Raw genomic sequence first — 11,147 nt, forward strand, 5'->3', positions numbered from 1 at the left:
ATAAGTCTGGTGGTATTGGATTTCTTTCTCATTGTCAACAAATCCCCAGCCCTTACTGTACGTGGACGATTCTGCTGTTGACTGTTGTTTGTCCCGTGTTTCTTTACAGCAGTGCACGATGACTACCGGCTCTTCAGGACGGTGTTCGTCTACCTGCTGACCGGACTGGAGCACTACCAACACGGGAAGTGCGTTTACAACAACCGGCATGTGTCAGATTAACAAAAAAAACAAAATACCACAGATTTATTTGAAATTGAACTAAAGGAAAAGTTGCAATCATCATTATGCACATACAAAATAATGAAGAATACATATGAGCGTGGATAAGGTTCGTACTCTTCTAGTGAGAACGTTTTAACTATTCAAACTGTTTCACTAAAATCAAGAAATACTTTGTAAAAACTTTGACTATATTGCGACATACTTAAAGGTGGGGTAGGTAATTTTGGAGAAACCAGCTCAAGGGCGCTAGAATTTGAAAATACACAACCGGAAAAAATCTGCACTTCCTCACAGAGCCCCTCCTCCAACACACACGAACACGCACATGACCAACGAGGGCACGAGATAGATTGTGCCCCGATGGAAGGCTGACAGGCAGGTAGGCCAACCAGTTACTTTAGCCGGCTCAGATGATTGGTCGTGCTTTTTACAGCGCCACGGCTTCCACAGATGATATTTTGTTATGTATTTATTGTCAAAGCATTTAATGTATTCATTGCTATCGGGACGTTAAGAGCTTTCCATGGAATATAACAAGTGTTTCTGAAGGGAATTAGATAACCCACCTTTTAAGCAGGAATACAATTCTGAGCTTGAGATGATAACCTGAAGTGTTTCTCCTTTATAATAATCTCAATGATTTGTTTACATCCCAAAAAAGGTGTTTCGTACCAATAGTAGGACTTATTTTGTAAAGAATGACATTTTTCGGCATCCACACAACAAAACACATCCATGCACAAGATTCTTAAACACTTGATTGTTTTGCGACTTACTTACACCTCTGAGCTTGAGAGGATAACCTTAAGTGTTTCTCCCTTTAAAATATCTCTCAATAATCTCAATGATTTGTTTACATACACAAGTCTCTCGGGTGCGAGTCTCAGGTGCGAGTCTCTCGGGTGCGAGTCTCAGGTGCGAGTCTCTCGGGTGCGAGTCTCTTGTTTTGTTAAACGCTGTTGTGTTTCTTCAGGATGCGAGAGGCTCTGATCTTCCTCGCTCACGCCTACGAGACGAACAGCGCGCTGCTGACGCACGGAGAGAGGCGGGGCTTAGAGAAATCTCTCATCTCCGTCTACAGGAGGAAATGTCTCACTGTGAGTAACACAGGCCGAGTGTGGATACAGAACTGAGCTCAATAGTAAAGCATACAAAAATAACAATTAGAATTTGTTTAGATCTCTATCTGTGTTCATATATATATATATATATATATATATATATATATATATATATATATATATATATCTGTGTTCATATATATAAGTACGGGGCGGCAACTTTCTAAAGTACGCGGGCCAACTTTCTAAAGTACGGGGCGCCAACTTTCTAAAGTACGGGACGCCAACTTTCTAAAGTACGGGCGCCAACTTTCTAAAGTACGGGGCGCCAACTTTCTAAAGTACGGGACGCCAACTTTCTAAAGTACGGGGCGCCAACTTTCTAAAAGTACGGGACGCCAACTTTCTAAAGTACGGGACGCCAACTTTCTAAAGTACGGGGTGCCAACTTTCTAAATTACAGGGCGCCAACTTTCTAAAGTACGGGGCGCCAACTTTCTAAAGTACGGGGCGCCAACTTTCTAAAGTACAGGACACCAACTTTCTAAAGTACAGGGCGCCAACTTTCTAAAGTACGGGGCGCCAACTTTCTAAAGTACAGGACACCAACTTTCTAAAGTACAGGGCGCCAACTTTCTAAAGTACGGGGCGCCAACTTTCTAAAGTACAGGACACCAACTTTCTAAAGTACAGGGCGCCAACTTTCTAAAGTACGGGGCGCCAACTTTCTAAAGTATGGGGCGCCAACTTACTTTCTAAAGTACGGGGCGCCGACTTTCTAAAGTACGGGGCGCCGACTTTCTAAAGTACGGGGCGCCAACTTTCTAAAGTACAGGGGACGCCAACTTTCTAAAGGACGGGGCGCAAGCTTTCTAAAGTCGGGGGCGCCAACTTTCTAAAGTACGGGGCGCCAACTTTCTAAAGTACGTGGCGCCAACTTTCTAAAGTACGGGGCGCCAACTTTCTAAAGTAGGGGGGGCGCCAAACATTTCTAAAGTACGGGGCTGCCAACTTTCTAAGTACGGGGCGCCAACTTTCTAAAGTAGGGGGCGCCAACTTTCTAAAGTACGGGGCGCCAACTTTCTAAAGTACGGGGGCGCCAACTTTCTAAAGTACGGGCGCCAACTTTCTAAAGTACGGGGGCACCAACTTTCTAAGTACGGCGGCGCCAACTTCTAAAGTACGGGGCGCAAACTTTCTAAGTACGGGGCGCCAACTTTCTAAAGGACGGGGTGCCAACTTTCTAAATACACGCAAAGCACATTTCAGGAAAACAATATTGGCGAAATTACAGATTTATTTTGTCCACAAGGAATCGTTTTGCCAACTTTGCTTTTTGGTAATGTGTGTCGTACACCCCTCACCTAACTCCAAGTGGCTAGGTAAAAGCCTAGGATTAGCCTCTTCACTGTCACTTTAAAAAATAAATATATTTTTATAAAGTTACGTCCCTAACTCACGACCTCTGCCTAATTTTTTCCGCAGAAGAATCAGAGGTATCACCCCCTACCTCCAACAGATCGACAGCAGCAGTGAAGCCGTCACTGACCACCCTGGATCCCAGCCAGAGCCCCAACCAATCAGAGAAGGAGCTTCAGAGTCAGGTGGGACCCCCCCCCCTTATATATACAGGATATGGGTCAGAAATTCAAGCCCACAAAAATAAAGTGTGTACATGTAGGTCAAGGATCAAATGTCAGCACTAGTGATGGAGACCCAGTGCTTAAAGTCAGGAGGTCGTTGAGTAACTGATAGACTGAAGGTGAGGAGGGATTACTGACATCAAACCCGTTTGTTTTTGTTATTGTGAGCTTGTTCAGAGGTCATGTAATTTTATACTTACCACAGGTATTTGTTGTGGTTGAAAATAGACTTTATGGCACTTCAATAAAGACGCCTCAAGCTACGAGGGATGGATAAAACAAAACTACATTTACTCAAGCAGGGTAATTATGTGCACATTTAAGGTTCTATAGGTCCCTTTACTTTCTGTATTATCTTGTCACGCCACTTTATATTTCTACTACAGCAACAATTCATGGGAAATATTATCACTTTTTACTTTACACTTTCAGCTTTAGTTACTTTACCAAACAATTAAAATAATATATAATGTCTTGTTATAAATTAAACCAGCCAACAGTTTTATACAAAAAAAGAGATTGAGAGAAATTAAATATATCTTATATCTGTATTTCATTTTTTCGAATTATTCAGATTTCAGGTTTTTATTACATTTTGCTAATTATACACATTGTAACTACCATTTTCAGTGGCAGAACTTTTACTTATAAAAGACTATATTTGCAGCCTGTTATTAATTACATTTACTTAATAAAGATATTGCTTACTTATTCTCCTCTTCTTTGCAAACAATCTGCACTTTCCTCAATAAAAAATGATTATAATAAATGATTTATCGTCAGCTGTAGCGTTAAATGTAATTAACACACTGGAGTATTCACTTTAATTAACACTTGGTTCCTGACCATATATCCGGAGATGCACTGACACGTTGATTTGTGACATGTAAGTGAATATTAGTCCCTAAATGTGTTTCCAATGGGACCACACCTGTCATTATATAATAAGACCGACCCTTCACTGATACAAGACGCTATTTTTTAAATTCACATCCTCCCCGAGCCAATTTATTAGCCTTTGGGAGAGTTTTAAAATAAAATAGAATCACATGCTGTATGGCTGCATGTTACTGTATTTTAAGTGCTTTCTCCTGATGTATTCAGTGTATATCAGTATGTAGTTGTCTCTACATGTCTCCATGCTTCAATTGTTCAAAAAGCTCTTTATTTCTCTCATACTGCCTGTGCTGCAGCACCTCTTTTCACTCCCCGTGTCTGAAACCAGAGCCCAGTCTGCTCTGATTGGTTAGCTGGCCCTGCTCTGTTGTGATTGGTCAACCGCTTAGAGATGTCCCGCCTCTTTAGCCTATCACGTACAATGTGTTGGAGCGCGAGTGATCAATAGGGATGTCACTATGTTCCAAAAGTATCAATTGAGGCGTTTTAGGCAGGGGGATGGGGGATCTTGTGGGAGGAGAAACAGAGATTTTAGCCTTTGCAGACCATTGACATGCACAAAACCAATATAACACACTACAGGAAAGGGAACACCCCCAACAATCCTAATATAACCTCTTGAAATGTTTCTCTCCATCAGACTTCATGACTCAGCGCTCATTAACCCGACGCCCTCTGACCCTCCATGTGGAGAGGGACGACACTCAGACAGCAGCCCGAGTTCCTCACCACTTCAGCGGGTCAGAGACCTCCAGAGAGAACCCCTGAAGACGAGGAGGAGGAGGAGCAGCAGCAGGAGGTCCCGGTCAGAGAGAACGTAGTCTCCGAGGTGGAGATCCCCAACGTGGGCCGGATCATGGTGAGAGCCGGACGCTGACGGATACAAACGAGGAGGTGAGGACATGTAGCCATTTGTTTATTCCACTCAGTTATTTGAAAACAAAACATGTACCCTTATACTGGTTGTTTTTTGTTTGGTTTTATAGCGCATGTTGGAAAGGAGCAGGGAGAAGAACATGCCCCTTAATGAGTAAGCTAATACTACATAGAAAACACTCAAGTTAGTCCCCCAAATATAAATAAATCTGGGTTAAATTGAGGATTGAAACAATAAAAGAACATACTTTACATGCTTTACGATATATATTTAAAGGGGACCTATCATGCAAAATGCACTTTTTGATGTCTTTTATACATCAACGTGGTGTCCCCGGTGTGTCAGGGAACTCACGCAGCGTCAGAAAATAAACCCTCTCTCTTTTTCCTCCGTACCCAAATCTCTAAAAACGGGGAACAACGGAGCTTGATCCAGATTTTGCGTCCGATATGACGTAACATCTGAAATGTGGACCCACGGGCCAATCAGAAACGTTGCTATCAGAAACAATGCCCGACTGTTTTGGACGTAATATGGTCGGTGTTTACATTAGCATCGCTAACACTCACAGAGCTAACCTGCTTGCTGGAGAGCATGTGTGTGAAGAAGCAGGAAGTAGAAAGGAACTCACCTTGTGGTGTAACCGGCAAGAGAGAAAAGCCTTTGAGCTCCAGACTGTTTCAGATCCTTGATAATCCATGATATGGCGTTTCATCCCGGCAGCATTTAGTTTAGACGGTAGCTGCCGGGTCCCGCGTGAGCTCAGGACCCCTCCTCTTTTATTTTTAAATCAGCACTTTAGAAACAGGAAGTGAAATAGAGGGATATTGAGGCATGGCTAGAATGGGTGATCTGTTTGGTATTTGGAGAAAAAACACTCAGACATGTTTTTTATATATCTGAGACCCTATGCTATTGCCTAAAAATAGCATTTAATCAATTACTTGTAATCAAGGTACATTTTGAGATACTTTACTTGAGTATTTCCTTTTATGCTACTCTACTTCTACTTGACTACATTCGAGAGATAAATATTGATTTACACATTACATTTATTTAACAAAGGTTCATATTATCAATATCTTAATGAATAACTGTTATGTATTATAATAAAAATCTGCATTAGTACATTAAATGAATTAGTTGATTTATGTGTTTTATTAATATCAGGAACTAACTTACGATGTTTAAATACATGTAAACAAGGAACAAAGTATTTGCCTCTGAAACACTTTACTTGAGTGCCTCATAGTATATTTATTTGTATGAACTTTTTACACATCGCCTATCAGAAGTTTGATTTTAAATATATCTTTTTTAAAACCAGTATGTAGTAATGGATGTTTTCCCGTACATCATTATCAGCTGGTGTTTTATGTACTCTTTGACTTCCAGATGATGCTGACTCCGGCGATGCAGGGCGTGATTTTAGCGATCGCCAAGGCCGGCAGATCTTCGATATGGAAGGCCCCTGAGGCCGGACTCATCAAGGTGGCGCTCTGATATTATTATTATATCTGATTCTGAAGGACGCACGTAATATATAGACTCTAAATCTTTTAAGGATTTCATTTTCTGAAAAGGATTTCTGCCAGCAAACATAAAGGATTGATTATTTAACCTTAAATTCAAGTAGTTACATTTTCTCTCATTCTCAATCTATTTTACATATTTATTAAAATAAAAGGCAATTAAGGTCAAAGGTTGTATGTACCAGTACTTCCATCGTACTAGTTTTCACTTTAAGCTATTATATACTTTTTTCCCACTACAATTACAACAGCTTTTATTACTAGGTACTTTAAGATTTAGTTTGTTATTCTAAAATATAAATTAGCAATAAATGAATTGCCATGTAAACACATTTAAATAATGTTGTAATTTCATGTCTCTTCTACATCAACATGTGTCCCCTCTTCTTCATGTCTCTTCTACATCAACATGTGTCCCCTCTTCTCCATGTCTCTCTACATCAACATGTGTTCCCCTCTTCTTTCATGTCTCTTTCTACATCAACATGTGTCCCCTCTTTCTTCATGTCTCTTCTACATCAACATGTGTCCCCTCTTCTTCATGTCTCTTGCTACATCAACATGTGTCCCCTCTTCTCCATGTCTCTTCTACATCAACATGTGTCCCCTCTTCTTCATGTCTCTTCTACATCAACATGTGTCCCCTCTTCTTCATGTCTCTTCTACCTCAAACATGTGTCCCCTCTTCTTCATGTCTCTTCTACATCAACATGTGTCCCCTCTTCTTCATGTCTCTTCTACATCAACATGTGTCCCCTCTTCTTCATGTCTCTTCTACATCAACATGTGTCCCCTCTTCTTCACGTCTCTTCTACATCAACATGTGTCCCCTCTTCTTCATGTCTCTTCTACATCAACATGTGTCCCCTCTTCTTCATGTCTCTTTCACATCAACATGTGTCCCCTCTTCTTCATGTCTCTTTTCCATCAACATGTGTCCCCTCTGTGGAAAGAGACTCTGAAAGTTTCAGGAACAAAGATTCTCTCCCTTTTGGATCCATTTCTATAAAAAACCTGTGTGAAAATGAGCTGATCAGATTCCCCCCCCCCCCCCCTCTGCTCCTCAGGCTTTCCACGAGGAGTACTCCCGGCTGTTCGAGCTCTCCCAGGAGGAGACGACCCCCTCGGAGGACGTGCGCCTGCAGCACTCTCTGGTCTACTTCTTCCAGAACAAAGCGCCAAACCGCATCATCGAGAGGACGCTGCTGGAGCAGTTCACCGACCGCAACCTGAGCTTCGACGAGAGGTACGGCCACGAATAACATCGGAGGAAAAGATCCCCGTTGAATCTCAGATATCTGTCTTTTAAAAACAAGTTTATTATCGCTGCACGTTTCAACACCAGGCAATTAGACGTGCTATACAACAAACATTATAAGCATTTAGACAACTGCAAGTATTGATGTATTTCCTGACATTCTATACTTATATTACTATTCGAAGGGCTTTTATAATACTTTTTTTACTTTTTACAGCTTTAGTTACTGTAACAGTACAAATGTTTTGCATAAAAAGGGTTTAATGAATACAAATAATTAAACGAGCCAACAGCTTAATCGGTTAATCAACTATTCAGTAGTCATTTTTGCTAATATTCATTTTTTTCTTCCGCGAACCAAGTGACGTAACGACGACCCCTCCGTGGATTGCTCAATTTAGACCAATCCACGGACTTAACGTAACGGCTCCGGGAACGTAACTTAACGGCTCCATGTATTGGTCCATTTTGACCAATCCACGGAGGGGTCGTCATTACGTCACTTGGTTTTTGGAGGAAAAAAATTGAAAAAGAAAAAGTCCAACGAGGCGTTCTGGGGCCACACAGACAGGTCTTTCTGTGTTAGAGTTTTACTCGCTACAGAGTGTACTTTGAGGGTTTTTGACTCTGCAGACCGTTTACATGCAGAAACACCTTCATAACACAAGAGGACGGGTGATAACCGGAAAAGCATGACATGGGCCCTTTAAGTAAAGGATCTGATTACTCTGTCCACCTCTGTCATGGGTGACAATACTCATGTTACTTTTTCATTTCAGGACTGTAATGTAATGGTGTATTTTAGGATCATGGTATTACTTCATCTGAATACTTCCTAGAGCATGGCTTGTCCGCCCTCTAGTGTGCAGAGCAGAGACCTGCAGCTCACTGTTCCTGCATCAGTCCTTTAATAAATTAAGAAACATTCAAATCTTCTCCATGTGTCTGCAGAGCCATCAGCATCATGAGGGAAGCTCGAACCAAGCTGCGCCTCATCAAGCCCGAGGACATGGACATGGACGAGTACCTGGTGGGCTTTTAACACGATATTCAGGGTTACATGCTGTTCATTTTTGTTATATTTTCACTGGGCGGAGCGGCTCAATTTCCAATTCAGTTTGAGTCGCCGAGAGGCTAAGCTGCGACGCATTTTCAAACAGAAAGTCCATACTGAAGTAAGATAGTTTGACGATATTTCATAAACAAAATCAAAACACAATAACGAGACGGACAAAAACGATCAACAGAAAAAATGACAGCACAAGCTCACCCTCTGTCATCCGCACTCGACATGAAACAGAGGCCTGTACTAAGGCCTGTACTACGAAGCCGGATTTTCGCTTAGCGAGCTGACTTCACGGGAAACTCTGGGTTTCCAGTCCTACGACGCTTCACTTCTTAGCGGGCTAGATCTCCACGGTAACTTAGGCTGAACGGCTAGCCTGGTCCGGATATTATAGTTCACTTTTCATTCAGGAACTATGACGCTGCGCTGTCGGTACGCTTCTCCATGTTTGTGATTGGTCAAATGTTGCTAACACCGCCCCTTTCATGTGAACGCGCACATAACTAGATAGGGCAAAGCTGGCTTGAGTTAACGAGTTGATAACCAGCGTCGTAGGACCGCTTAGCGAGAGCGCGTTTGTTTTGGATTAGGTAAGCCGGGTAACTCAAACATATCCAGGTTATGTTGAACCGGCTTCGTCGTACAGGCCTCTGGTTACCTAAATACACAAAACACACCCATGTGACAATTACTGGCTCAACAAACAAATAAAAGTGACGTAAACAAATAATACAAATAATGAACTCAGGCTCAGTAGCATTTGGCACCGACACTGGGTATTCATCTTTCTCTGCTGCCTTGTTTGACGGTTTTTTCGTGTATATACAGCATCCTCATCGTTGGCATGGAGACATCAATATTACAAGTAAGTTAGAGACGGATAATAGTTCAAAATGATGTCAGATCCATGTGCTATATGACAATGATCTGAAAAGAGACACACTAGAGGTATCTATTTAGTACTAATACAAATTAAACATTACAGAATACCAGACTGATTAAAAGGATAAGTCTGGTGGTATTGGATTTCTTTCTCATTGTCAACAAATCCCCAGCCCTTACTGTACGTGGACGATTCTGCTGTTGACTGTTGTTTGTCCCGTGTTTCTTTACAGCAGTGGCACGATGACTACCGGCTCTTCAGGACGGTGTTCGTCTACCTGCTGACCGGACTGGAGCACTACCAACACGGGAAGTGCGTTTACAACAACCGGCATGTGTCAGATTAACAAAAAAACAAAATACCACAGATTTATTTGAAATTGAACTAAAGGAAAAGTTGCAATCATCATTATGCACATACAAAATAATGAAGAATACATATGAGCGTGGATAAGGTTCGTACTCTTCTAGTGAGAACGTTTTAACTATTCAAACTGTTTCACTAAAATCAAGAAATACTTTGTAAAAACTTTGACTATATTGCGACATACTTAAAGGTGGGGTAGGTAATTTTGGAGAAACCAGCTCAAGGGCGCTAGAATTTGAAAATACACAACCGGAAAAAATCTGCCACTTCCTCACAGAGCCCCTCCTCCAACACACACGAACACGCACATGACCAACGAGGGCACGAGATAAGATTGTGCCCCGATGGAAGGCTGACAGGCAGGTAGGCCATCCAGTTACTTTAGCCGGCTCAGATGATTGGTCGTGCTTTTTACAGCGCCACGGCTTCCACAGATGATATTTTGTTATGTATTTATTGTCAAAGCATTTAATGTATTCATTGCTATCGGGACGTTAAGAGCTTTCCATGGAATATAACAAGTGTTTCTGAAGGGAATTAGATAACCCACCTTTAAGCAGGAATACAATTCTGAGCTTGAGATGATAACCTGAAGTGTTTCTCCCTTTATAATAATCTCAATGATTTGTTTACATCCCAAAAAAGGTGTTTCGTACCAATAGTAGGACTTATTTTGTAAAGAATGACATTTTTCGGCATCCACACAACAAAACACATCCATGCACAAGATTCTTAAACACTTGATTGTTTTGCGACTTACTTACACCTCTGAGCTTGAGAGGATAACCTTAAGTGTTTCTCCCTTTAAAATATCTCTCAATAATCTCAATGATTTGTTTACATACACAAGTCTCTCGGGTGCGAGTCTCAGGTGCGAGTCTCTCGGGTGCGAGTCTCTCGGGTGCGAGTCTCAGGTGCGAGTCTCTCGGGTGCGAGTCTCAGGTGCGAGTCTCTCGGGTGCGAGTCTCAGGTGCGAGTCTCTCGGGTGCGAGTCTCTTGTTTTGTTAAACGCTGTTGTGTTTCTTCAGGATGCGAGAGGCTCTGATCTTCCTCGCTCACGCCTACGAGACGAACAGCGCGCTGCTGACGCACGGAGAGAGGCGGGGCTTAGAGAAATCTCTCATCTCCGTCTACAGGAGGAAATGTCTCACTGTGAGTAACACAGGCCGAGTGTGGATACAGAACTGAGCTCAATAGTAAAGCATACAAAAATAACAATTAGAATTTGTTTAGATCTCTATCTGTGTTCATATATATATATATATATATATATATCTATCTGTGTTCATATATATATGTATTTCTTGTTGGATACGTCGGAATGCAGGATTGCTTTTTA

At 41.7% G+C, this 11,147-nt stretch overlaps 1 protein-coding gene across 1 annotated transcript; it reads left to right on the forward strand.

Moving 5' to 3' along the window:
• The first annotated feature begins 4,511 nt into the window (after positions 1 to 4,511).
• LOC117458566 (ubiquitin carboxyl-terminal hydrolase 28-like) lies at positions 4,512 to 10,996 on the forward strand. Its single transcript, XM_034099141.1, has 6 exons — positions 4,512 to 4,685; positions 6,099 to 6,194; positions 7,303 to 7,481; positions 8,445 to 8,523; positions 9,675 to 9,754; positions 10,837 to 10,996. The coding sequence occupies exons 1-6, from the start codon at positions 4,512 to 4,514 to the stop codon at positions 10,994 to 10,996; spliced, it is 768 nt and encodes a 255-aa protein (XP_033955032.1).
• The last annotated feature ends 151 nt before the right edge of the window (positions 10,997 to 11,147 follow it).

The sequence above is a fragment of the Pseudochaenichthys georgianus genome, chromosome 14 (genome assembly GCF_902827115.2).
Source record: "Pseudochaenichthys georgianus chromosome 14, fPseGeo1.2, whole genome shotgun sequence".
Lineage (NCBI taxonomy): Eukaryota > Metazoa > Chordata > Actinopteri > Perciformes > Channichthyidae > Pseudochaenichthys > Pseudochaenichthys georgianus.

Excerpts from the sequence above, each read along its gene's own strand:
- LOC117458566 (XM_034099141.1), top strand. The coding sequence starts at position 4,512 with ATGTGGAGAGGGACGACACTCAGACAGCAGCCCGAGTTCCTCACCACT. Across the intron at positions 7,482-8,444 it reads AACCTGAGCTTCGACGAGAG|AGCCATCAGCATCATGAGGG; the intron begins GTACGGCCACGA and ends ATGTGTCTGCAG. Across the intron at positions 8,524-9,674 it reads TGGACATGGACGAGTACCTG|CAGTGGCACGATGACTACCG; the intron begins GTGGGCTTTTAA and ends GTTTCTTTACAG.